The sequence below is a fragment of the Peromyscus californicus genome, unplaced genomic scaffold (assembly GCF_007827085.1).
Source record: "Peromyscus californicus insignis strain IS unplaced genomic scaffold, ASM782708v3 Scaffold_7__1_contigs__length_154581171, whole genome shotgun sequence".
In the NCBI taxonomy this organism is placed as follows: domain Eukaryota; kingdom Metazoa; phylum Chordata; class Mammalia; order Rodentia; family Cricetidae; genus Peromyscus; species Peromyscus californicus.
In genome coordinates, this window is record NW_026294595.1 from 36,220,256 (window position 1) to 36,246,872 (window position 26,617).

General features: G+C 40.8%; 1 protein-coding gene across 24 annotated transcripts in view; it reads right to left on the reverse strand.

Annotated features, from left to right (window-relative positions):
* Ccdc148 (coiled-coil domain containing 148) overlaps positions 1 to 26,617 on the reverse strand; it is a 310,826-nt gene that overhangs the window by 120,571 nt on the left and 163,638 nt on the right. For all 24 annotated transcript variants that reach the window (XM_052723791.1, XM_052723800.1, XM_052723811.1 and 21 more), the window contains one exon: positions 14,893 to 15,033. In XM_052723791.1, coding sequence (XP_052579751.1) covers positions 14,893 to 15,033 — 141 coding nt within the window. The remainder of the gene's footprint in view (positions 1 to 14,892; positions 15,034 to 26,617) is intronic.

Consider the following 26,617-nt stretch of genomic DNA (forward strand, 5'->3'; position numbering starts at 1 on the left):
TCAACTCATGAGCCGTTAAGAAATGAGAACACAAATTACAAGAGTTGAACTCTTGTCAATCGTGGTACTCTATGTCATCATTAAATGAAACAAGCCAGCACAGGAAGTCAAGCAGCACATGATTTCACCCATGTGGAAGCGAAAATGCTGATCTCACAGAAGTCACAGTGGTTACTACAGGCTGGGGGTACACAGGACAGGGAAAGGGTAAGCAGTGAGTGATAAACAGTAGCTAAGGAAGCTTAAGAAATTCTCAGCTACTGTCACACAGTAGGGCTGACTACAGACAATACCCATGCATTGTGTATTTTTAAAATGCTTGAGGAAAGAATTTTAAATGCTTCACCATGAAAAAGATAGCTGTTACAGGACATAGATACATTCACTCTGATTTAAGCACCATACACTACACACACATACCAAAATATCACACGATCTAATATAGATATGTTTTTGTGTGTTGATAAATTAAGATAAAATTTAAGAAGAGCATCGGAGGGGGAAAGGTGGACACTGAAGTCAGGATGTGGAATGATGGGACTGTCTGAAGAGGAATGGGACCAAGAAAGAGGATTTGCTAGATGGAAGGCATTATGGCATGGATTTAGAAAAGATCTGGAAGATGGGGAGTGGTGGGACAAAGATTGGGGCAATCTTGAGTAGGAAAGGTGGTAAGATTCAATGCACAGATCGTAGGACTGGCCTTGAACTCTTCAGCATTATGAAGAAAGGAGTTTCAGGGTCATGGGTATGGTCTCTGATGGGTTGGTAGACTTGATCTTAGAAACCTGTGGAAACTCTCTTGTGAAATTAATGTCAATATGTTAAAAAAGAAGAATGCAGTTATGGCAACTTCCTTCATCTTACTTAACCCCCTCAAAACATGATAGCAAAGAGGAAATGAAAACTGTGAGTTTTTAAAATCAGCTTGCATCATAATTTTATCATAATTATCTCTTTTTTTTTCTTTTTTGGTTTCTCAAGACAGGGTTTCTCTGTATAGCCCTGACTGTCCTAGAGTTCACTTTGTAGACCAGGCTGGCCTTGAACTCACAGAGATCCTTCTGCCTTTGTTTCCCCAGTGCTGGGATTAAAGGCATGTGACACCACTGCCCGGTTGATTATCTGATTTCTTATGGAGCATTTAATTACAGGACCTCATTAACTCAGAGAAATCATAACTGTTAAGAATATGGAAACAGACATTGTCAGTTTGGGGCACTTTAAAAACATAAAAGCGCCGGGCGGTGGTGGCGCACGCCTTTAATCCCAGCACTCGGGAGGCAGAGCCAGGCGGATCTCTGTGAGTTCGAGGCCAGCCTGGGCTACCAAGTGAGTTCCAGGAAAGGCGCAAAGCTACACAGAGAAACCCTGTCTCGAAAAAACCAAAAAAAAAAAAAAAAAAAAACATAAAAGCAAATTGGTACTACTAAAGAGTTTTCATATTACCCATTTCTTATCTGCTAAACAGATTTATGTGAACAAGGGTAGGGGACTGGGAAAAGATAACTCCAAGTCCAAGACTTTGATATTGAGGGTTCGGGAAACTGAGGTTTCTCAAAATGGATTCATCTCGAAATTAATGACAAGTAGCAATCACACCAAGGATAGCACAAACTGTACAGCAGCATTTAAAGAATAAACCAGGGGCTGGACGGTGGTGGCGCACACCTTTAATCCCAACACTTGGGAGGCAGAGGCAGGCAGATCTCTGTGAGTTCGAGGCCAGCCCGGTCTACAGAGTGAGTTGCAGGAAAGGCACAAAGCTACACAGAGATACTCTGTCTCAAAAAAAAAAAAAAAAAAGGAATAAACCAGGACCAACCCATTTAGGGTCAAATCCTAGTCATACCGCTTCACAGCCCTGTGACTTTGGGGACATTATGACTTCTATCGTCAGTTACAAAGTGAGGATCACATGGCTATCTGTCCGTCAGAGTTGTTAAGAAGATTAAATGAACACAGGTACTCACTGAACACTGCAAACAGCGTACAAATGTTCATTAATTATATCAGATCATTATGAAAAATCAAGACTCAGCAGAAAATATAGGCAAACAGGGCACCTGGAGTTAATTCTTACATTTCTCTTTCGAAAGCTGCTAACTGGGAAAGTTTGTGCAAAAAACAAATAAGTCTGGCCCTTGATCATCCTAGCCTTTTTTTATATATGCCTTTTTCTTAAAATTATATCATCACAAAAGATAGTAAGGTCCCTTGCTGGGCAGTGGTGGTGCACGGCTTTAATCCCAACAATTAGGAGGCAAAGGCAGGCAGATCTCTGTGATTTTGAGGCCAGCCTGGTCTACAGAGTGAGTTCCAGGACAGCCAGGGCTACACAGAGAACCCTGTCTCAGAAAAAAAAAATATATATATATATATATATGTATATATACATATATATGTGTGTATATATATATATACATACACACACACACACACACACACACACACACACACACACACACACATATATGAAGGTCCCATCACGTTTTATTCTGCTCAGGAAGAAGCTGTAGGGCTGTAGAGATTGCCCAGTGGTTACGACAGCTTGTTGCTGCAGTCTGGTTTTCAGCACCCACATCAGTTGGCCCCCCCACTGCTGGAAACCAGCTCTATGGCATCTGCTGCAAACCTCTGCTGGAGTTACAGGTGCACCCAGCCATGCTCGGCTTTTTGTGTGTAAGTCGGAGACTCAAACTCGGGTCCTCGCGTTGAGTAACAAGCACCGTTACACAGTGAACCTTCTCTGAAACCCTGAAGTTTCCCTTTTAAAAAGACAGTTGAGAACAACCAAGATGGCTTACCGCTGGCCATCCCTGGGTCGTCATCCTACAATTCCTGTCACTTGTGAACTTTATACTGAGAACTGCTTTCAACTTACTCAGTCTCATGTAAACAGGGCCGAATCGGTTCACTTAACAAGCTTACTTAGGTTCATTTCTAAATTTTAATGACAAATCAAAGGACATTGGGAGCATTTTTACACTAGATGATTCTTGATTTATTTCTTTCAGTTAATTAAATGTCCTGCTCAACATTAACTTCTCTACCCATAAAATACTATCTAGAGGACTGATATTAAATTTTCATAAGAGAAAGTTGGAATTCCAGTTCATTTTGAGTTCTTTCTGCATAAAATATTTACTATCTTCTCCTTATCTAATCATTGTTAAATGACAATTTATCCATTACATTTCTTTAACTCTGATATTCAGCTGACTTCATCAGATTCTAAAATTAAAAAGAATCATAAAAAGGGGCCTGGAGAGGTGGCTCCGTGGTTAAGCATACATACTGTTCTTGCAGAAGGTCTCGGTTCAGTTCCCAGCACACACGCTAGGCAGCTCCCAACCACTTGTAACTCCAGGTCTAGGGGGTCTGCTGCTGTCTTCAGGCCTTCATGGGCACCCACACCTAGGTGACATTCTCTCTCTCTTTCTCTTTCTCTTTCTCTTTCTCTTTCTCTCTCTCTCTCTCTCTCTCTCTCTCTCTCTCTCTCTCTCTCTCTCTCCCCATTCTCTTTCTCTCTTTCAGTCTCTCAGTCTGTCTCTCTCTCTCCCCCCTCTCTCGTGTACACATACACACAAACAAAAATATTTTTTAAAAAGAATAATAAATAAAATAACCCCCCCCCAAACTGCAAAACTCCATACCTACAAGTTATCAGCTGAGAGGACTGGAGAACAGCCAACAGGAATAGCTCTAGAGGCTGCCCCTCAGCTCCACTGGGACTTAGCTTTCATGCAGATGGTTCATTTGCAAAGAATCTCTCATGAGAGTGAGGTCAAGTTTTGTGTTTGGAGGGAATCTAAGACATGTTTCCAAGGTCCCCAAAGGCCATGGCTAAGTTCTCACTGTGGTATCTGTTTTCTGAAAACATGAAAGGTGCTGAAAGCCAGTTTTAATCATCTGAAAGTCACCATATTGCTAAGTGTCACCATAGTGCTTCTGTGTGGATGTCTCAGCTAGCACAAATGAAATATTACATAAATTGACAGTATTTTCATTCTATATCATTTTATTGTAAGTGCAATCCAGTTAGATAGCTTTCCCTCTGTCCTCAAAAGTAGCCTTGTTCTCTGTGTTACACAGGTTGGGGGAGAGTGTCAGTCATAATGGGAAAGGACCCAGAGGAAACAGAGGATCCTGGCCAGACTGGGCAGACACCATCTCTGAAGGTCTGTTTTCCAAGCACCACTATGATTTCAAAAGGTTCTTTTTCCCACTCCCTAAAACCTTATAATCGTCTTTACCCTCCTTCCTCAACATCAGAGCACTTCATGGAGATGAGAGGCAATCAGTCACAGGAATCTGAAGGAAATTGCAGAGGACAGTTCCATATCCCACAGTTCCTGTGGTGCACAAATGCATGCAATAACAATTAAGGGTCTAAACTAAAAGAGGAAGATTAATAGGAAGAGAGTTGCGGAGCCCTGCTGCAGTGAGCCAGGGCAAAAAGTTTATTTCAAGACCTGAACTTTGATCAACTACAGCTAAACTAATAATGCTGCTAGCATTGAAGCATTCACACCAGGAAGCAGTCAGACCAGCAGGGGCCAGAGTGAGGACAGATAGCCATGGCATGGTGCTACAAGGCCAAGAAATGAAAGAGGAGGCAATGTAGGCATCGATGAGAACAAAGGCACCTCCCAACGGCCCTGAGCTAAGGGAATCATCAGTGCTCCTTGAAGGGGCTAGGAGTTCCTCTTAAAGTTACATTAGAAATACATATAGAGAGATATTTTTGTGTCTTTCAATATGAGCATATACTATATATATATGTGTGTATATATATGAAACTATTTAATTCATTGTGTGTAGTCATATTCAAGTTAACTAATTTCAAGCTCAATATAATTCACCCTATTTTGTAGTTTTTGTTTTTCTCGACTAACACTTTTATTATCCTGATAAACTTTGAAACTCAAATCTTCCTGTATTACTACTAAGAGCTTCTACTGACATAGCAAGAATTGCATACTATCTTTGTGGCAGGGCAGGTAAACACAGCCTTCTAAAAACTACCAGAAGAGGGACAATTTATATTGGAGTGCCCTCTTACAATGGCAGGAAATTTGCAAACTGAATAATTGGGATGTAAGATACACCACATTGAAAGGTCCTTGGCACACAGTAAGTAAGTGGCTAGAGAATCAACCCATCTGGACCGCTGGGCTTCTCCCCTCTCACTGTCGCTCTGTCTTACCAGGAGCCCATATCACTTCCCTATATACAAGGCAGATAGGTAGAGAGAAGGCAAAGGCAGTCCACCACACTCCAATCTGAGGGAGAGCAGCAGTGTCCGTGCTCAAGGAAAAGTAAAGGCCCTACTGTGAGACACACCACTTCCTTAAAGGAGACCTTGAGATTTCAAGCCAGAACCCAGCAGAAGGCTTATGTGTATAATTTATAATAAAGTCAGCAAGTCATAAAGCTTATGAGAAATGGAGTACATCTTATCTTTTTGAACTGTGTGCTAAGGAGTCTGTAGTTTGCAGTTGATCGCCACCCAGACCCAGGGGATGACCTAGTGAACTAGTCCTGTGGTTTAGAGTGAATCACCACAGTCAGCTGCATGCTCGATGTTCTCATCAGAATCGCTCATCTTCCTGGTACTAAAAACCAGTCATGCAGCCACCAGTGTTGATCAAGTAATGCCCCTTTGAGGGCATTCTCTCACCAGCTAAGAACAACCAGGAAAAGACAAAATGGACTGTGCCCATGACTCTGGTTTCTGAATCTGGCTTAATACTATTGCCTCTAGTTATTATTAGCTGGTTTCTATTTGAAATGTCTGATTTGATTCCATGGTGTGTTTCTAGCTACCTTCCACTTGACCAGTCCATTGCAACAATATTAATATCAGTAATTACTGTACTACTTATAGGACTCTTTCTGGGTTACAGTAGTGTGTTAGCTGCTTCCTAGGTTTTGTCTCAACTTTTTCAGTATTATACAAATAAACACAAACCCTGAAACTCAGGAGATAAAAGCAATTTTCTCCGTGGTCACACATTTAGCAAGTGACACCTCTGAACTTTGGCCAGATCTGAGCAAGGAAAATAAAACGCCTATGCGCTCAATGTACTTGGAGCCCCACTTCTAATAGGCTCACTGAGTTTGGGGCCCTTCACATTTCCTACCCAGTTTACCGTTTGTTGATTTCTCTTTCCACAATGGCTCATCCCTATCTTCATGTGGAACTGAATCTCTTTAGATCTACTTCAGTATCTTTGAATGGGTATGTGTTCAGGTTCCTTTCTCAGTGGCATGGCCAATGTACCATAGAGCTATAGCCGATATATGATGAAAACAAGTGTCTTTGGACTGTTCTCCATCCTTAGTTAAACTCTAGTTCAGAGTCATGGGCCTGCCTTGGGATATCAAATTAATACAAAGTCTTGTTAGGGAATGCTCATCTTCTAGTCCTCGGGTAGCTAGAACTCATTCCCCACTGCCCAGGAAGCACTTTTCATGCCCTGTCTGCCGTCCCCTTTCCAGCCTGTCCTCATACAGGGAGATACAAGGAATCTTAACCTCTCCTGATCCTGAATGAAGTCTGAGCCACGAAGGAAGTATCTGGAATGCCATGTGCCTGTAGGTGTGAACTTTAGCCTCTAATACCTACACTGCTTAATTCAGTCCTCCATGCTCAGGATTCCACACTCGGAGTCACCCCCACCCATTTATTATGAGTGGTAGCACAGGGTGATGGTGCCAGCTAAGACACTTTGTCATCCTGCTTTTCCCCAGTATGATTCTGGGTATGTGGTACCCCTTTTCATGCTGCCCTATTTCAGACATTGTCTCAAGACCCTATGTGTATTTCATAGGATTCCCATGTATTAGACAAAAGCCACACATATAATCTTCTTAGATAATCTCTCACTGTTTTGGTCTGTGGAAGTGGCTGAGAGACTTCACCCTTAAACTCCCCAAATCTTTCTAGTTTCAAAAGATCTAAGGGAAGGACTTTTAAATGCTGACCTTTTGCTCTTTTGAAGGCTTTAGTAAAGGATTATGTAGTCATAAATCTAGTCCACTATCTAAGCTGTCCATCAAGAGGGAGTCTCTTAACTGGTTGAGAGTTTTCCTAACCATCAAGTCTGCTTCCTTTCTGTTGAACAGGTCTTCAAAATCTATCTTCTCCATTTAACCATAAGCAGCAAAAAGAATCCAGGCCGCACCTTCAATGTCTTGAAAAATTCTCAGATCTATGAAGCTCATTACTCAGGAATGTCTTCTCGGTACAGCCTAAGGCTCCCCAAGCTCTAGCACCTCCTAATGGTAACCAGCCCTTCTCCTGTTCCCAATACTGCTCGCCACTTTTCCTAAAGTGCTCATCAGCCATGTCGGTCACATCTGATATTCATACTAATGGTTTGTTGAAGGTAATCTAGGCTTTTTATATTAATCAACCTCAAAATGATATCCTTGAAATTCTTCTGGCTTTTCCCCACTTCCAATTCCAAATCCACTTCTACGTGCTTGGTTTTCCAGATACCAAAACCCACTTTAGAGTTTTGTTTTGTTTAATTACTATATAAATATTACAACAGATTTGGCAGTGTAAAACAAGACTCTTTTATTAGCTCAGAATTCTGTAATTCAGAAGTCCCACACAGTGGAGCTCTGCTTTTGAAGTTATAATTCTGAAATCTAAGGTTTGGGCAAAACAGAATTCTCATCTGGAGAAAAATTTGCTCTCAACTTCATTCTTGTTTTTGACAGAATTAAGTTCCTTATGGTCACAGGACTGTGACTTAGAGCTCTGCATTGCTTCACTGGTTCAGTTCTGCAAGGCTACCCACGTTCCCTGCCTGATGGCTCCCTCGGTCTTTTGGCCATCAATGGCAGGTTGTGTCCTTTTTGTCCTTCAAACCTCTAGCCACCCTGGGCAACCCGCCAGCCCTCTTCTCTAAAGGGCTCCTGTGATTGGGTCATTCTGATAATGGCTCCTCTGTTTTACAGTCACCTGTGCTATCTGATCTAAGCCAAGCCTGGGAGGAAATTCCATGGTATGTCCACTTCCAGTGAGGAAGGGCATATAGTAGGTTGGGGAGGGAATCTCAGGGGACATCTTTCAAATCAGCTTTGTTGGATGTACTTGCAGGCTCCTCTAAATCTTAATGATCCTAAAGAAGCAGGGTTTACATGTAAAGATCTGAAGTTTTATCAGTAGTCTGTGTCCACCTCTTCTTTTCCTCCCACAGCTTTTTAGATCAGTATCTAAAAACTTGATAGTCCACTATCAAGTTATATAGTACCTCAAAAGAGACTTCAACATTTTTATGAAATTTTTCTGTCATATGAACCCACAAATTCCCACACTGGGAGAACAGCTTTGACATGAACTATAACTTCTCTCAGGAGAATGCAGCTTCTGGAATCTTCTGAGCAAAAGAATTGTCCCAGCCATCTGACCTGCACTCCATTTTCACCGTCAGTGCTGGATAGCCTAGGCCCTTTGGTTTCACACTGTCTCCTCCCCCATGGTTATCTGCAGGGTGCATGTAATTCTGGGTCTTTGCCAGAACACTCAAGCGCTAACATCCAACTGAAGCTGTGACTTTGGGCATTTACTGAATTGATGTCACATGAACCCGGGCATTCACAAAATGGCAGATCCCTCCCTAAAATATCTTTGAGAGAAGACTGAATATTAAATGCCCACTGGTGGCATCCTTGTCTCCCTAGTCATGCCTCCAATCAGTTGCTTACAGTGCTGTATTAGGAGTTGGCTAGAAGTTTTCAGAGAACTGTAAAACACCGCACCAAGGAAGACGTACTGAAGAACCAGCCTGCCTCCATCTTAGGCTTAAAAGTCATCTTATAGTAAAGACAAACTAGGTTCATTCCTGTTTATGATTAAACCTCTGTTTCTCAAGGACTGGGCTATGCATACCCAGGTGTAACCTTAACTACAAATTGTTTTGGACTGCCTGTTCCAGGAATGGCAATTACGTCTTTGTTTAAAAATTGTTTATAACCATCTTGTAACCGTACCTTTGTGTCAAAAGGTTATATGACTTCCTTTTTGTGACTACCTGTTGCTATGACTACCTGGTCATGCCCACCTTTGTTTCAGGAGCCTTGTTAGTGTAGGACTAACTTGTTATGCTTATGCTCTGCTCCTGTAACCCCTACTATTTTGCCCACCAAATTCTCCATTTGGAAACTCCCTACCCATGAGCTATAAAAGCCTTGTCTTCCTCACAACCAATGCTGAATCCCAAATCCTGCCTTAGGGGAAGGCAGCCCGTGTACATGAATTAAAAAGCTTGTGCTGTGGAATAATTCTCTTGTACACTGTAAAGATTTGTCACTGAAACTGATTTAATAAAACGCTGATTGCCCAGTAGCCATGCAGGAAGTATAGGCAGGGTGACCAGACTAGGAGAATTCTGGGAAGAGGAAGGGCGGAGTCAGGAGTCACCAGCCAGATGAAGAGGAAGCAAGATGAGAATGTCCAACTAAGAAAAGGTACCAAGCCACGTGACTAGACATATAAGAATTATGGGTTAATTTAAGTGTAAGATCTAGTTAGTAATAAGCCTAAGCTACTGGTCAAGCATTTATAAGTAATATTAAGCCTCTGAGTCAATTATTTCGGAAGTGGTTTCTGGGTATTTGGGAAGGCAGGCAGGAGAGAAACTTCCACCTACAATCTGGCTTTAATTAATTACTTGTTTTAATTAATTTGGCCATAGTGATTTGGGTCAGTGGCCTTTATCCTCTCACTTTTGGGACTAACATTATGTCTCTAGCTATATATATGAGCCTTGATCACAATCTCCATCCTGGAAGAAAGGCTGGAAGTACTCTTGCCTTGGAGTCCATTGAATCCTAGACTTGGCATCCCATAACAATGAACCTCCTAAAATCCTATGATACATAGCAATTTTTATGATATTTTCATACTATCCTAAGAGCCACACACAGCAAAAGGTTGGTACAGAGAACAACACTACATATCAGTCAGTTTAAGGCCCATCTAGCACAGTTTCGTTTTTTACAATAGTCCTATGCTCATTCAAATTGTGAAAATTACCTACCAGCTAACAATTTAGCTAATCTCAGCTAATCAACATCTTCCTTGAATCCTGAGATGAAACCATGAAAAGTATGAATATTCTATCCAACTGGAGTTTTAAACCAGGGAGAAGAGGGAATCTAAGATGCTGGGCACCTATTAAGAGTAAACTTCAGCCGGGCGGTGGTGGCGCACGCCTTTAATCCCAGCACTCGGGAGGCAGAGCCAGGCGGATCTCTGTGAGTTCGAGGCCAGCCTGGGCTACCAAGTGAGTTCCAGGAGAGGCGCAAAGCTACACAGAGAAACCCTGTCTCGAAAAATCAAAAAAAAAAAAAAAAAAAAAAGAGTAAACTTCAGTGCTAGACACGAGCTGAAACCTTCTCTTAGCAAACGAGCCCTGAAAGATAAATCGCAGGGAAAAAGCACCAGGAAGAAGAGGGCATCTTGTCCAGACATCCTCCAGTGAGGTCTTCCGCATGGCAGAGCTTCTCCGGCTCCTCTGCTGCTTCTTTAGGAGTAAGGAGAGTCAGGAGCAAAATTGCAGTGGGAGAATGGAGGAGAACCGCCTAGGAGAGCAGTGTGTCTCAGTCCGAGGACACTGTCTGCAGGACTACCACCTGTAGGAGATTATCAGCCAAGCTGCTGATAATGTATTGCTTCTAGTATAGAAAATAGTTAAGACAAAGAGAATGTAAGTTTGCAATTAATAAAGGTAGCCAGAACTTTTGATCAGGGTGCCTGTTGATAAAGGAAATCTCCAACCTTAAATATGTAGAAATGCTGAACAAAATCACACACACACCACACACACACACACACACACACACACACACACACACACACACAGGAACTGCCCCAGGGTTTAATAGAAAGATGGACTTCTAAGTCAGACCAAGGAGATGCAACTAAGTCAGAGGAAGACCAGACCCTAACAAGGGACTGAGTAGCTCACAACTGGCCTTTCCCCTTGCTAGGAGCTGGGACCAAGACACAGAACTTGACCAGACACCCCACAGGATGTGGCTCTAAGACTACTTATGCTTGGGCACCAAAGGATCAAAGGGGTCACTGCAGAACGCTAAGCTAGTGTCATGCATGAGAACCCTGATATTCACACAGGCTCACAGCATGGTGTCCCAAGTCCAGACAATAACACAGAAGCTGATTCTGAGCCAGTAAAATGTACATAGCCCTCAGCAGAGGCAAAAATAAGAGCTGTTTTCAGAGGTGGTGTCATTACTGGATCTCAGTTCAGAAAGGAAGGCACAATTCACAAAGAAAATGTAAACGCCTTCCTTCTTTAATCATTTAAAATGTCTGTGAAACTGTAGAAACTTTGGGCAATATTAAAAGGCAAATGACCAGAGGAAAAAACTGTAACTCCAATAGCTGATTAAGATGTGGCATCCTGTAATTATAAGCCCCAGCTATAGATTAATAAATAGACAAATAGAAAATAGATAAGAAGAAATCTATAAGGGACTGGAGAGATGGCTCAGAGGTTAAGAGCATTGGCTGTTCTTCCAGAGGTCCTGAGTTCAATTCCCAGCAACCACATGGGGGCTCACAACCATCTGTAATGAAATCTGGTGCCTTAGTCTGACCTGCAAGGATACATGCAGGCAGAACACTGTATACATAATAAATAAATCTTAAAAAAAAAAGCAAAAAAAAAAAAAAGAAGAAACCTATAAAAGAGAAAATTTCCCAATAAACATAAGATATTCAGTCTCAGAAACAACCATGGAAATACAAATTAAAACACTAATGAGGTGCTTTTCACATTTATCAGATTGGCACAATTCTAAAAACAATTATAATAACCATATAAAGTTTAGAAATCATATGAAATTGAAATATGTTGATCCCAACCACATAATCATTTCACTCCTAGAAGCACCTAGAGAAAGCTCTGGTTAGGCCAAAGGATGTCAGCACGGCTGCTACAGGTGCACGTCCGACAGAACTGTGAACCTTTGCAGGCTGAGCTGAAATCCACTGGGGAAGATGGGGAAATCGGCAGCTGTGTCTACCATGGAATACTAACCATCAATTAAAAAAACAAACCAGCTCTACTCCACACTGTTAACACAGGACTGACTTAAAACACAAGCTGGGAGGGGGAAAGGAGTGCTGCAGAATGGTAGTGCCCGTGAAAAAAAATTAAATCATAGCCTACATGTTAAAATGTTAATATTAACAGCTACAATATTATTCTGGGATGACAGGAACAAGTGAGGAAGGTGCTGACTAAGGCCTCAGGAAAGGACTTCAACTTTGTGATACTCTGCTTGCTCTTTTTGAAAATGTGAAATATGTAAAGCATATTAAAATTCTCACTGCTACCTGATGGATACTAATATATTAATCTCTGTATTTTAAAAGTATTCCCTAAATGAAAAAATATTATTAAAAAGAGAATAAGTGAAATAAACCAGATACCTTGATCCTATACAATTTCTAGGTGTTGAAATCAAATCTCAGAGCATCAAAAACACAGCAAGGTCGAACACAAGATCTTGGTCTTGCATTTTCTACATGCCCCTCATCATTATGCAAAACACTGAGTAAGACCCTGCAGGCACCTTAATGGAATGCAGCTGGAGCCCCAAATGCACTAGGCATATGGGCATCTTGACTTCTTTTCAGCATCTACTTCCTTTATGCTCCTAGGTATATGTTAGGGCTTGCACTCTAAAATGTGGGGAGGGGCCGGGCGGTGGTGGCACACACCTTTAATCCCAGCACTTGGGAGGCAGAGGCAGGCGGATCTCTGTGAGTTCGAGGCCAGCCTGGTCTCCAAAGCAAGTTCCAGGAAAGGCGCAAAGCTACACAGAGAAACCCTGTCTCAAAAAAAAAAAAAGGAAAAAAAAAAAAATGTGGGGAGGATGTTGCAACTAATGTCACTGAAGTTCTCCTTGATCTCCATCGTGCCTTCTTGCCTTAGGCTTTACTGATCCTGCCGTCACCCTGGCCACCACAGCTGTCAATCATCCATTACCCTTTCTGTGTTTGTTTGCTCACTTGCTTTGGTATTTCTGAAGCCAAGTGTCATTCCTTCCTGAAAACTCAGGAAGTCTTTCTTTCTCACCTTCTAAAACTCATTTCTTTCCCTTCTAGAGATTTTATGTCATGACTGCAGAGAAAATGGTGAATACTATCCCGCCATACTCTCCTGAGTATCCATGCCAACTGCCCAACCTGAATCTAACTTCCACAATTCAGTGTGCTCCCTCCCATGATCAATAATTGACTTATTTTATTTGTCTTGGTCTTTGTAAACCTTTAGGAAAATGGCACTTTACTTAAGGCCCTTTCCATGATACTGAAGGGGCTACTACATGTAACTAGTGCTGAGATATACAATGCTTTCTGTGGTCATACTTAAAGGGAAGAAATACTATGAAAGCACCCTAGATAGAAGACAAAACTAGGGATATATACATCAAATACTGGACTTTAATGATAGCAAATAATCACTAAGTTAGTTGCCCCACAAAGATACACAGTTCACTAACATTATCAATATTTAGTAATTATTGATGTTTGTGCAGTTATTCCTTTTAAAAAATCATCTTTCTTCATGTAGGCCTAATAAAACCACCCAATTTACTTTTTTACAGGAATAAATAGAATTCAATTTTTAATTAAAACATATAAAAGCTGTGAAGAGTGACCCCTTGCAGCTGACTTTGTCAAGTGGCCCCAGAACCTTCAGGGTGTCGCTTTGGACATGTGCTGCTTTCCACTTCACTCAGCTTTCGGGTGAAAGGGCACGGCACAAGTCAAGGTCAATGATGAGTGATGAGTCAGCAATCCAGCCAAGCAGGCTTACAGACTGAAAGTCCATATTGCTTTCTTCCCCCAGTACTGAACTCTGAAGGAAACGCTCCTCCACAAGGGCTTCCCAGACTTAACCATGGTCACAAGAGCAAAAGGTAGTCCACCAATGGCCATGAGTCAATCAGTCATTCTTAGCATTATAAGCAACTTTTAAAAAAAAAAAAGTCATTTTTCACATCATGCCAATCAAGTCAATCCAGGTGAACTTTCTGGGCCCTCATATGCAAGACTGCAGGAGGTCTGCCAGTGAATCGATTTCCTTCCATTGCACTGGTCACGAGGTAACCACTTTCTGTGAATGATTTCCAGAGTCAGCAGTTCCATAAAATGTTGCTTGATAACCCTGATAATGTTTTCAACTAAAATATCTTTACTGCAAATTCTGGAATTTTTATTGTAGCAACAGACAAAGTGTCTAAATTCTGTAATAAAATAATGAAACCAACCCTCCAGCCTTTCTATCTTCTGCAGAGCAGCAGCACACTTTAGGAGTGTGGATGAGATTTTGGTGAGTATTTTTAAGGTTTAGAAACAAGCATTTGCTCCAAAGAAGAATGGTAAATTTGTATAGCTGAAAAAAAAAATCTAACAAATAATAAGTCAGGAAGTGAATTCTGTAAGGGCCTTTTGGCATTCCATGAATTGTACCCTGTCCCTGGTACAATGTATTCTGCCAGCAAGTACATTTCAAACTATCATTTGCCACATTACCATAAACCAAAATGCTCTCCCAGTACACTGGAAGCTTTACAATGTCCCTCCTTAGTGCAAGACTTAAGAATAAGAATAGCCACAAATTTTGCCTTCTCCCCCCAATATAGAATGAACTTAGTCACAGATACCTTGTCTTCAAGGCAACAAGACAGGTTCTCTTCCATGCTTGCAAATCTGTGACACTCAAATGTTCCCAGAACAGCCTGGGAGGGTTCTGTGTCAAACACCGAAGACAACCAAAGCCCAATCAAGCGATTAAGGACCCACTCCCACATCCAGGAAAACAGGAGGTTTTATACCTTTATCTTTGCCTCTTCCCTTTGTAGCAATTCCTTCTTTTTCCATAGTTTCTCTTTCTCCTCTTCCCTTTCTCTTCTTCTAGCTGAAATTTCCATTTCCAGTCTTGCTAACTCTTCCTGATGGGCTCGCCATTGAGAAACCTGAAACACATAGAAATCCTTCATTTCAATAACTATGCACTATCACAGAATTTCACATGGGACAAGTTTCTGTGTCAAGGAGTTCAAGTTTTTCCAAACATACATATAAATTTTTTTTTTTTTTTTTTTGGTTTTTCGAGACAGGGTTTCTCTGTGTAGCTTTGCGCCTTTCCTGGATCTCGCTCTGTAGCCCAGGCTGGCCTCGAACTCACAGAGATCCGCCTGCCTCTGCCTCCCGAGTGCTGGGATTAAAGGCATGCGCCACCACCGCCCGGCACATATAAATTTTATGTGCATATGAGGATATGATATGTGTGCAAGCTAGTATAGAAAACAACAATTTTAAAATAACTCATTCAGACACTCCTTAGCTGAACTCAGAAAGTCATAAAAGTTTATGATTTTCCTGCAAAGAATCTGTGACTTCCAAAACATTCTAGGCCAGGAGAGTAAGCCTACACTTGACACTGCCTGGAACACCAAGACCCACAGGCTGGATGACCCAGAGACCTAGGATAGAACCAAACATGACTGGAGAAAAAAATAAAAGAGGTCAACGTAATGATGCTTAACGATATTCCACTATACTCAGAGATTGGCTCCTACACCAATTTTTATCAGAGAGGCTTCATCCAGCAACTGACGGAAATAGATGCAGAGACCCACAGCCAAACATTAGGTGGAGCTCGGGGAATCCTGCAGAAGAGGGAGAGAAAGGCTTGTAGGAGCCAGAAGGTCAAAGACATGTCAAGAAAACCCCCAGAACCTACTATTCTAGGCTCATAGGGGCTCACAGAGACTTAACCAATAACCAGGGAGCCTGCATGGGGCTGACCTAGGCACTCTGCATGTATGTGACAGCTGTGTAGCTTGGTCTTCTTATAGAACTCCTAACACTGGAAGCAGGAGCTGTCTCTGACTTTTTGCTGGCTTTTGGGAACCTATTCCTCATACTGGGTGGCCTGGCCCAGCCTTAATGCATGGAAGGTGCTTAGTCTTACTGCCATTTGATATGCCATGTTTTGTTGATATCCATGGGAGACCTGCTCTTTCCTGAACAGAAACGGAGGAAGAGTGGATTGGGAGGTGGGGACAGAGAGGGGCTGGCAGAAGGACTGTGAGGAGAGGAGGTGGGGGAGGGGAAAGTTCAGTCAGAATGTAAAAAAAAAAATTATGGTAGCTGGAGCTATTGAGATGACTCAGCAGGTAAAGGCATGTGCTGCCAAGCCTGATGACCTGAGATCAGTCCCCACATGGGTGAGAGAAGTAGGTTCCATTCCTGTAAGTTTTCCTCTGACCTCCATACAAATGCTGTGGCACAAGTGTACCCGCTCACGTAGACACACAAAAGAAATAAAATGGAAATTAAATGGTAAGGGAGAGAGAGCAATCAAGAAAGACACCCAATATTGATCACAGGCCTCTACACATATATGGACATGCATCCACATACACACATGCACACATGGACACATGGACACATTCACCCACTCACATGTACAACCACCACCCCAATTCTGGAATTTGTCCTAAGACATTAAAAGGTTTAAGAAGTACTGACAGATTTCAGCTTCCTTATTTTATAAGCATGGAAAGTGAGCATAAATTAAGATGAAAACACAGAAAATGAACTTCCTGGGTATGAATATGGATATGTTATTGGTAGACAAATACTTTTCATTGCTTTCGTCAATATGTAAATGCATATCACAATACAAAATACACATAGCCTTTCATTCATTATCCCTGCTTCCAGGAAATTATCCAAAACTCATTGTACTGGTTAAGATGTTTGCTTGTTTGTTTGTTTGTTTGTGTCAACATGACACAAGCTGGAGTCATCTGGGAAGAGGGAACCATAATTGAGACAATGTCTCCATCAAATTTCCTGAGGGTTAGTTTGTGGGACATTGATGTGGGAGGGTCCAGCTCACTATCAGGCTATCAGCAGTGTCAACCCTGGGCAGGTGGTCCTGGGTTCTATAAGAAAGCTGACTGAGTAAGGCCACAGAAAGCAAGCTAATGAGCAGCATTCCTTCATGGCCTCTGCTTCAGTTCCTGCCACCACGTTCCTGCTTGAGTTTCTGATCTGACTTCCCTTCATGATCAACTATCAGCTGTAGACTGAAATAAACTCTCACCTCCCTCTGTTTCTTCTGGCCTGGTGTTTTATCACAGCAACAGAAATCAAACAAACAATACAACCATCAACTAGACAAGTATACAAAAATGTACCCTAGCAATGCTCTCTGCAGCATAGTTTAAAACAGGAAATTTGGGGAAAGTCTAAATGCCCAGCAATAGAAGTTAGCTGAAACCAACTTTGGTACATTCATACAATGCCTATGATTGAGAAAAGATGTTGAATTTCTGTATTTGTTGATATGAAGATTTCTATAATATTTTAGATGCAAAAAACAATGTAAAACCACATTTATAGCATGATCTCATTAGCATAAATTATCTGTGTGTCTATGCAAAGAGAGATTATTGGAAGGAGGTTTGCCCACATGATAAAAGAGCCTCTCAATATGATTTTGAAAGATTTTTAAAAAGTTATTCTAACCTTTCTAGGTGGGGTAAAGTTAATATAGCCTTTCTAAGCTGGGTACATTTTTTTTATAAACATATATGTTCTATAAACAAAAAACAAATCAGACTAAAGAAAAATAAAATCAAACTTTTTTTCTGATCCTTGTACACATGTGGCTGACAAAGCAGTGAGGAAAAATGCACAAGTGTGCAAAACTCCACTTACAAAAAGTAATGCATAATTTTGCAAGTATTTGATTCAAGCATCATTCATTAATAACACACAAAATGAAAAATTGAAAAATAATGTCACCCAAATATGATTAAAGTGCCTCTAAATCATTTAGCTCTTTAAATATTTTATATTAACTTCAAATTTTTAGTTTTCTAAAAACGTAGCTTGCCATGTCTATGAAGATAAGAAAGAAAACACCACCTCCTGGTTTGCAAGCACAGTGTCTACCTCATCGCCTATCTCTAATCAGCAAGGCCTAGTTCTTTGGACCTGGGACCTAGAACACCTCCTCTGTGTCTGAATCCTGCCGCATACCTTGCCTTTAAGTCTTTTATCTGCAACTTCTACAAACAAAATCAAGAGTCCTGACAACTGTTACCAACAGTCTCCCTCCTGAACACTCAAAGGGATAATTCTGTTCTCTCCTCCACCTATTGACCATCCTGGCCAAGAAAAGATCCTTTCCTTTGCATGCCATGGCATAGCTCTTTTGCACCTTCAACACTGCATGTTTGTCTCTCCCTGACCCTTATCCATTCCACCCTGTGCCCTTTCACCTCCAGTCTTACCCTCCATTTCATTATTTAAGCCAGTTCTGTGAAGACATCTCTTGGGGAGGCTGACTGCAAAATCATCATCAGCTCTTTCTGCCTGTAATCCAAGTCTACATAAATTCTTAAAGACTCCTATTTGCTCTTGTTTTTAGGATCCAGACTTCCAAAGTTAAACTTGGGGCCTGTGGTCTTGCAAAACGCTTCACGACGCACCAAGACCAGGGTACATGTCTTTCCTCAAATACCTGCTTCTGTCAGTGGGACTACAAGTCTCCCTGGAGTATGGATTGTTTTTATTGTGTAAACCCAATGATACAATTGTTCCTTTTCATTTCACAACAATCTTTGTTGATATATATAACATGATGACTTTATATTTATATGTAGTTTAGTGATTTTATATATAATATACATTTAAGCTTAGATAACATTATGATAAATCAATTTTAAAATATTTGAGATTGGTTGTAATTATCTAGTTCACTCAAAATCTTTTAGCCAAATGTATTGAACAAGACTGGAAGGTTCATGAGGGTGATGTCAATTGATTAAGTTGACTTTCTTACTCATAACCCCACATTAATCTTGTTTATATGTAATCTCTAGGTAAGCTTGTTCCTTGGCTCTGCCTCAAATGGCCATTCTTATCATTACTCTTTTTAAATGTATGTTGACACCAACTCTTTATTTAAGTTATTTTATTTAATCTGTGTAAGTGTTTTGCCTGTATGTGTGTATGTCCACCAAGTGCATGCCTGATACCTACAGCAGCGAAAAGAGGGCACTGGATCTCCTGAAACTGGAGCTACAGACAGTTATAAGAAGCCATGGAAGTCCTGGGAATTGAACATAGGTCCTTTAGAAGAGCGGCCATTGCTCTTCACCACTGAGCCATCTCTTAAGCCCCCAACTCATTCTTAACTTCAAGGAGTGATAGATACAAATACTCCCTACTTGGAATGTCTTTAATTTCCTTCTATTTCATAAGATGCTTATCACTCAGCTGGGGCCCAAATCATGACTCACAGCTTTCAACAAACATTCTCCAACATGTACCACGCCATAACTACTCACTAATTATGCTGAACATATTGTTTTCACTTAGAACATATTTCATACACTTGCCTCCACCCTATACTGTCAAGCCGATACTGGTGCATGATAGGTACTTAAAAATGACCTTATACGTAATTAATCAAACTAAACTAAACAGTTTGCCCAACAGTTTGCCTAAGCTGCCATTTTCTGGTATTTGCAATATAAAACATCCCTCTCCTGTTCTCCAGAAAAGATAAAGTATGTTGATTTTTTTGGAAGGCTGCAGATAGAATGTACCACAGGATTGTGAAACTACAGACAAGTCCAATAATCACAAACCAGTGGCTTACATATGTCAGATAACATATGAGCAAAAGAAAAAAGAAGCAATGGGGCCAGGAAACCTAGAGGAAGACATGAGCCTTCAGAAACCAAGCAGCTTCCACTTCATGTTGGAATCGCTGCAACTGCCAGGGGCCTCTGACGTTACCTGAAGTCAGTAATTCATAACATTGTTTGTGATTACAATTGTACCCAAAGACATGATTATTGAAGCCAGACTTGTGTGATCTTGACAATGAGAATTGGGCTCGGTGACAACGGGTACAGTCAAATGGGGCTTTTCAAATCACACAGTGCATAAGGTGAAGAGCGGGAGAAAGGCTACCACTGGGGGTGGGGATCTCACCCAATGGATCCTCAGGAAAAGAGAGTCGGATGTGGAGAAAAAGACAAGCCATTGCTAGATTTTCTGAGAAGTCTAATAATAAGAAAGCTGGCAGGTGGGCAGAGGAATCAATAGCAGCACAATAGGCGAAAAAAGCACAGAAGCCTTCTGAATGATGCTGAGTGAAAGGAAGAATAGCTCGGAAGAACATTCTGGCAATTTCATTTTAAAGGCTCTGCTAATTACACAGCTCTAAACAGAGCATGTGAACATAACCGTGTGACAATAATAACCATGAAAGAACATTGCCTCCCTGGTAGCCAGGTGCACGTTTTAAGAAAAGCGTTATTCACATTATTAACTATAGGACATTTTTTCCAGATCTTTAGTTAATGCTTTAATATTCCTGCCATGTGTGCCATCTCTGAATGAGGTATTAGCCCAAGAGAGGACAAATAGCACCAAGAGTGTGTTCATCTGCTACAAATAACTTTAGGACTTAAAATGAATGCTTAGCATGTACTCCTCACTCTTGCTGTAAAGTGAAATAAATGGTTAAAATAAAGTTAATATGCACATACATTCTCAGAGGGAAAAATTAAAAAAAATAAGCCCTGAATACTTCAAAGGCAATCACTGGAATTAATGTCAAGGTAACAATGTTAACACATTTTTACATCAAAGTTGTGGGCTTTAAAAAACAAATCCATTATGTCGATACTGTATAGAGAAAACGAATATTGAACACAGACATTTCCATCACTTCTCTGCAACTAACCAACAATATTACTATTTTGAACAAATGCTTCTCAAAGTTTTCGCATGTTAAAGGAGGGACAGAATTGGGTGACCTCAACAGTTTTTATTATTCTGATTCGATTTCACAGCCCCCTAATATAGAAAGGTCACAATATATGACATACTCCGCAGTTTCATTTTCAAGCATAATGAATAGCAATGAGAAACATCAGTATTTTATAGGCCTTTTAAACAATTACAGATAATTAAACATTAATGTTACATCAGCCACACTTATGGAAGCTGTAGTTATTTTGGGGGAGAAATCAAAAAGGTCCTGTCTGACCAGTACCCATAACTGATAATAATAAAACATTAAAAATTAGATTTGCCAGGGCTTATAGTATGCTTGGCCTATGCTATGCTTTTTAGTGCATTCTATGATGTAATATAATCCTAAAATTCTCAAGTCTGCCCTTTATCCTTCATCTGCCTACCTCTTCCTTATCCTCCTTAAGTAAAGGCTTGGATTCATTCTCTCCTGGGAGGCTCTAACTCACCACATCCAGACCAGATGCTTCTCTATGTCTCTGGCATCTTGTCACTCTTCCACACAACATAGATCAAATCCTTTGGATGGGCTCCCAATTTCTTAAGAACTGGTGTAAATTTGTGTTGTTAAGTTGTCCAGAGTTTACATGCAATGGGGGGAGTTGGCAAGTGTTCTTAGAGTGTTGTGCCCCATGGGCCATGTTCTTAACATATGCTTAGAAGTAAGATAGCGACATTTTGTGTCTGCCCTAGGATTGGTTACAGAAAGTTTCATATCTCATGCCTCCATCTTCTAATGCCTCCATTGTGGAGGGACCCAAGCTTTTCCCAAGTCCTGCCTGTGTCTATGCTTCTTGGATTTCATCAGTGCTTGCCTAATGGGAAAACTATCTAGAAACTTTGTCAGGATTTTCCACCCCCATCTCATAGTTCTTCGAAGGTTGGAGTACATGCATAAAAAGCAGCGTGGAAATCCTTTCTCTTTTCCCTTTATGTTACTATAAGCTTCCAAATTCAGTTTGGGTGAATAAATGTCAAATTTTCATTTTATTAAACCTTTAATACTTTGAGAGCTCCATTAAAATTCTTCCCAAATGTTCCACCATTTTTCAGCGCTTCGGGCCTAGGCTTTTCTATCGTATGTGCCCCATTTCTGTTTAACGTCACTCGAGAAATGGTCCTGTGATTGTGGATGTTATTAAGGCTTTCTATTCTCTACTTGGCTTGTCCTCTTTGCCTCACAATTATCCTCTGGATTCTAGGGTAACTTCATAAGTGCATTTTTATCACCCCTCTTTGATAAGTGCTTTCCATTTTCTGTGGCTTTTTATTAGTCTTTTTCAGACTCCCAGAGATTGTACACTCTTTTTTATCCTGACTGTTCCATATCCATTACTTTTCAAACAAAATGTAACTCTTGACTTAATTGCATCCTGGATGGCCTTACCTTAGTATAAAAACAGGACTTCCAAAAAAGAAACAAACTAAATGCCAATAAGCAGAAATTAATCAACAACTGGGTTGTTTGTTTGTCTGTTTGTAAAGGACAAAATTTACAAACCTATCAGTCAATTTTATATATGAAGCTGATAGAGCCCTGTTGTCTAATAGAGTGATTTAGAATCAGAAACTCACTTGCCTATTGATTGCTAAGTCTTAGAAAATCACTTTCCAATGTGAATATTAGCTTTTAAACTTTCGACAGGCATTCTACAATCTGTATAAACAGAGGTTAGGCATAAAGTAAAGGACTAGGAGGGAGGGAAGGATCTCCTAAGCAAGGAGAAACAGAATAAATAGCTATGGAGAGATGGTACAGGGTGAGGGAGGGGCACTGGAATGGATGTGTTAAATGAAGAGGGAGATGAGAAAGAGAATACAGGGAGGTACGGATAACACTAAGGGCCATTTGAGACATCATGAGGAAACCTACTACAGTAGAAGCTTCTTCACACACACACACACACACACACACACACACACACATACACACACACTATGAAACATGTGTTGGGGTGAGTATGGGTATAAAAAGGAAATCTAAATAGAATCACCAAATAATGAAGGAGACAAAGTCCCGAAAGACATATTTTGCCACCAAGTGAAACTTCCAGAAATGGGTTATATCTGAGATGTTGGCCAAAGGACCTCATGAAAACCTCCAAACAACTCAGGTGATTGCCAAGGTTGCTCTCCACAAACTGATGATAAGTCTCAATTGCAGGAGACAACACCTACATATCTGGTTGAACAGGGATGCATCATATTGGTGCCTAACTAGAGCCTTCATCCCTACTGACTAGTGTTCTTAGTACTGGAAGGTACTTTGCATGCTACCAGAGGAGAAAAATAAACATCAACCCAGCTACAAAGCCCTTCAGTCTACAATGGTGACCTGCCTGCCTGATACATTAGTGCACAAAATATTGGCACTAAAGTTGTAGAAGTAACCAATCTCTCTGATTGGATTTAAGGTCTACTCTGTGAGATGGAACCCATGCCTGACACTGTTCAAGTGGCTGAGAACCTGAGAACTAGGAGAAAACCAAACATTAATTGTTCTGCTAAAGGAACATAGCAATGAAATGACTCCTAACCACATTCTACTGTGCTCATAGATCATAGTCTTGCTCAGCCATCATCAGAGAAGCGTCCTCCTACAGGATATGAGAACTAACACAGAGATCCACAATTGGACAATGTGCAGAGAGTGAGAGACCTTGGAACACTCAGTCTTAAACTGGCTATCTTCATTAAACCCCTCCCTTCAGAGCTCAGGCAGCTATTCAGAAGAGGAGGCAGAAAGATTGTAAGAGCCAGAGAAGATGGAAGACACCAAGGAAGTGGTGCCTTCTAGACACAATAGGGCTGATGCACATATGAACTCATAATGACTGTGGCAGCATGCACAGGTCCAAGCCAGGAGGCCCACAACTCTGAGAGGAGAAGTGGACATGAACCCCCATCTTAACCCAGAAGCTATTTCCAAACGTCAAGTGTTCACAAGGGACAAATTAGTTTTCTCTAATGGATTCCCACTGGATATACAAACAATACTTAAGGGCAGGCCCAATGCCCAGACATAGATGACCAACACAAAACAAACTCAATGGTATTTGGGGAGGGTGTGTGTGTGTATGTCATAATGCTTCATTTGGGCATTTTTTTATCTTACTGGTCTTTCCATTGTATACACTGTATATTGTGGTTTCTTATTTTGTGTTTTTATGGGATCTCTCTCTCTCTCTCTCTCTCTCTCTCTCTCTCTCTCTCTCTCTGCGTGCGCGCGTGCGTGTGTGTGTGTGTGTGTGTGTGTGTGTGTGTGTGTGTGTGTGTGTGTTTCTCATGTCTATGTTTTGTTTTCTGTTTGTTTTATTTCTTTCTGGTTTGTTTTCTCGTTTTATTTGCCTGTTAGTTTTCTAAAGAGAGAGAGAAAGAAGATGTGGATTTGGATGGGTAGGGAGGTGGGGAGGATCTGGGAGGAGATGAGGAAGAAAAAAATCATGATCAGAATATAGTGTACGAACAAATTTATTGTCAACTTATAAAAAGAAAGCGGAAAAAAATCAGTAATAGTTTCTCTTTTTAAAAAAAAATCACTTTCCAGTTCTTCTAAAATTTAAAAGGACCAGTTCAGTGTTTTTTCAAACAACTTATACTTTGTATTATAAAATCAATGTTGTGAATAGCAGCTAGCATTTTTGTGTAAGTGGAAACAGAAGAAAACAGCACGCCTCAAGTAATTCAGTGGTAGTATTTCTAAGAAAATTTTGTTTCCATTATGTGTGTGTTCATTTGTGGTGTAATATTCTTCTCACTATGGGTCATGGCCAAAAGAGCTTGGAAGCCCTAGGAACTCACTATAATGCTTCCCAAGGCGAAGATGCTATGGCTCCATGGTCTAAAGAAAAAGCTATCATGCCGACAGCATTGAGCACAGTCCTTCTGAAATCCATTCTGAAGCACAGTACTGACTGGAGAAATGAGGGTTTGAAGTCATAAAGTAGAGCTTGAGTTGTGCCTTTGTGACTTATTAATGGGTTCCCTAGAGCATGATGTTTAACCATTTTGAACTTCAGGTTAATCTAAAGTGGAACAATAATAATGCACACTTACAAATACCATCCACTTGCATAAGCCCAAAACTCAGGAATTACCTCAGCATTGTGGGTCCATGATTTCCAGATACACAAATCTTGTTGGCCACACTGACTGACCTCCCAACCACCTCAGCAGTCACCAGCCCCACTGTGTGAGAACTTCCCTGACTCCATTCTTGCTACTCCCACTTTACTGAAGGCAGGGAAGATCTCTTCAAACTACACATTTGGTCATACTTTACTCCTTTTCATCCTCTCTTTTCCTTTGTTCAATAGTTTCCACATTAAGACTATAGTTCATGTTCCATACGCTATGAATAGAAATTATATCATCAGCTTTCTGTTACTATAGCAAAGTCTTTCATATAGTGAACCAAGAAAGAAGAAACATTTGTTTTGCTCAGTCTCAGAAGTTTAAATCCGTGTTCACTTGATCCCATTGCTCCTGTGTAAGCCACAGGTCATGAAGTGGGGTGCATGGTTCAGTCAAGCAGCTCATCTCAGGGCCACCAGGAAGCAAAACAAACAGAATAAGAGACCAGAGTGGCACACTCTGTCTCAGGTATGCCCAGTGACCTAAAGTCTTCAAATAGCCCGCACTTCTCTAAAGGGTTCTACCACCTTCCCTCTGTGATTGGTACCATGTATGTGTGCGTTTATGGCATATATGTGTAAAGCCATATCCCTCGTGGATAGGGGGACACCAATTTGTTCTCTCTTATGTTTTCATGAGAAATTGTCACAATGCCTAAATAAGCAAATATTTAGTGCAGGTACTTCAAATATAATGAGTAATTTATTATCTTATATAAAAAGTTTGTTCATGAATGATGTCATATGCATACATCACAATTGTATTATTCATCCCCCATGTTCTAGAGACAATATTTATGTAGTTTTCTATTTCTGTGTCAAAGACCATGACCAAAAGCAACTTGGAGAGGAAAGATTACAGCTTACACTTCCAGGTAACAGTCCATCTCTGTGGGTAGTCAAAGCAGGAACTGATGCCGAATCCAGAGGAGTGCTGCTTACTAACTTGCTCACCATGGCTTGTTCAGTTTGCTTTCTTACACACTCTAAAACTGCCTCTCCAAGGATGGCCCCACCCACAGTGGGCTGAGTACTCCCATATCAATCACTAATCAAGAAAATGCCCCACATGCTTGCTTATAGGCAATCTGATGGAGGCATTTTCAAATGAAGTTCCCTCTTCCCCGGAGACCCTGGCTGGTTTCAAGTTAACAAAAACCTAACCAACACAACATCCATGCCAAATTTTAAAAATATAACTCAATAAAATTTACTCTTAAACATCTATATGATCTTAAAGACATCCTTTAAAAAAGTAAGATAATTTTCTGCCCAGCCCCAAATTGAATTCTGCATCTCGGCTGCATGACAGCGCAACCTAACCCTAGAACCCATGACCTCACTTTGACTCTGGCTCTGAGCTTTCTCCTTTGGCTACAGTTAAAAGTGAAGTACTAATAACATAACTAGGACATTTGCCTAACAAGGCATTCAGTTAACTAATGCAAGAGAAATGGACTGTTGAGAAGAAGCTATCTAAAAACTTTCTTGTAATTAGGGGACTGGAATGTCTAGAGGGGGAGGGTGTAAGATCCATAGCTGTAATTCAGCATCAGTAAATGATTTTAATTCACAG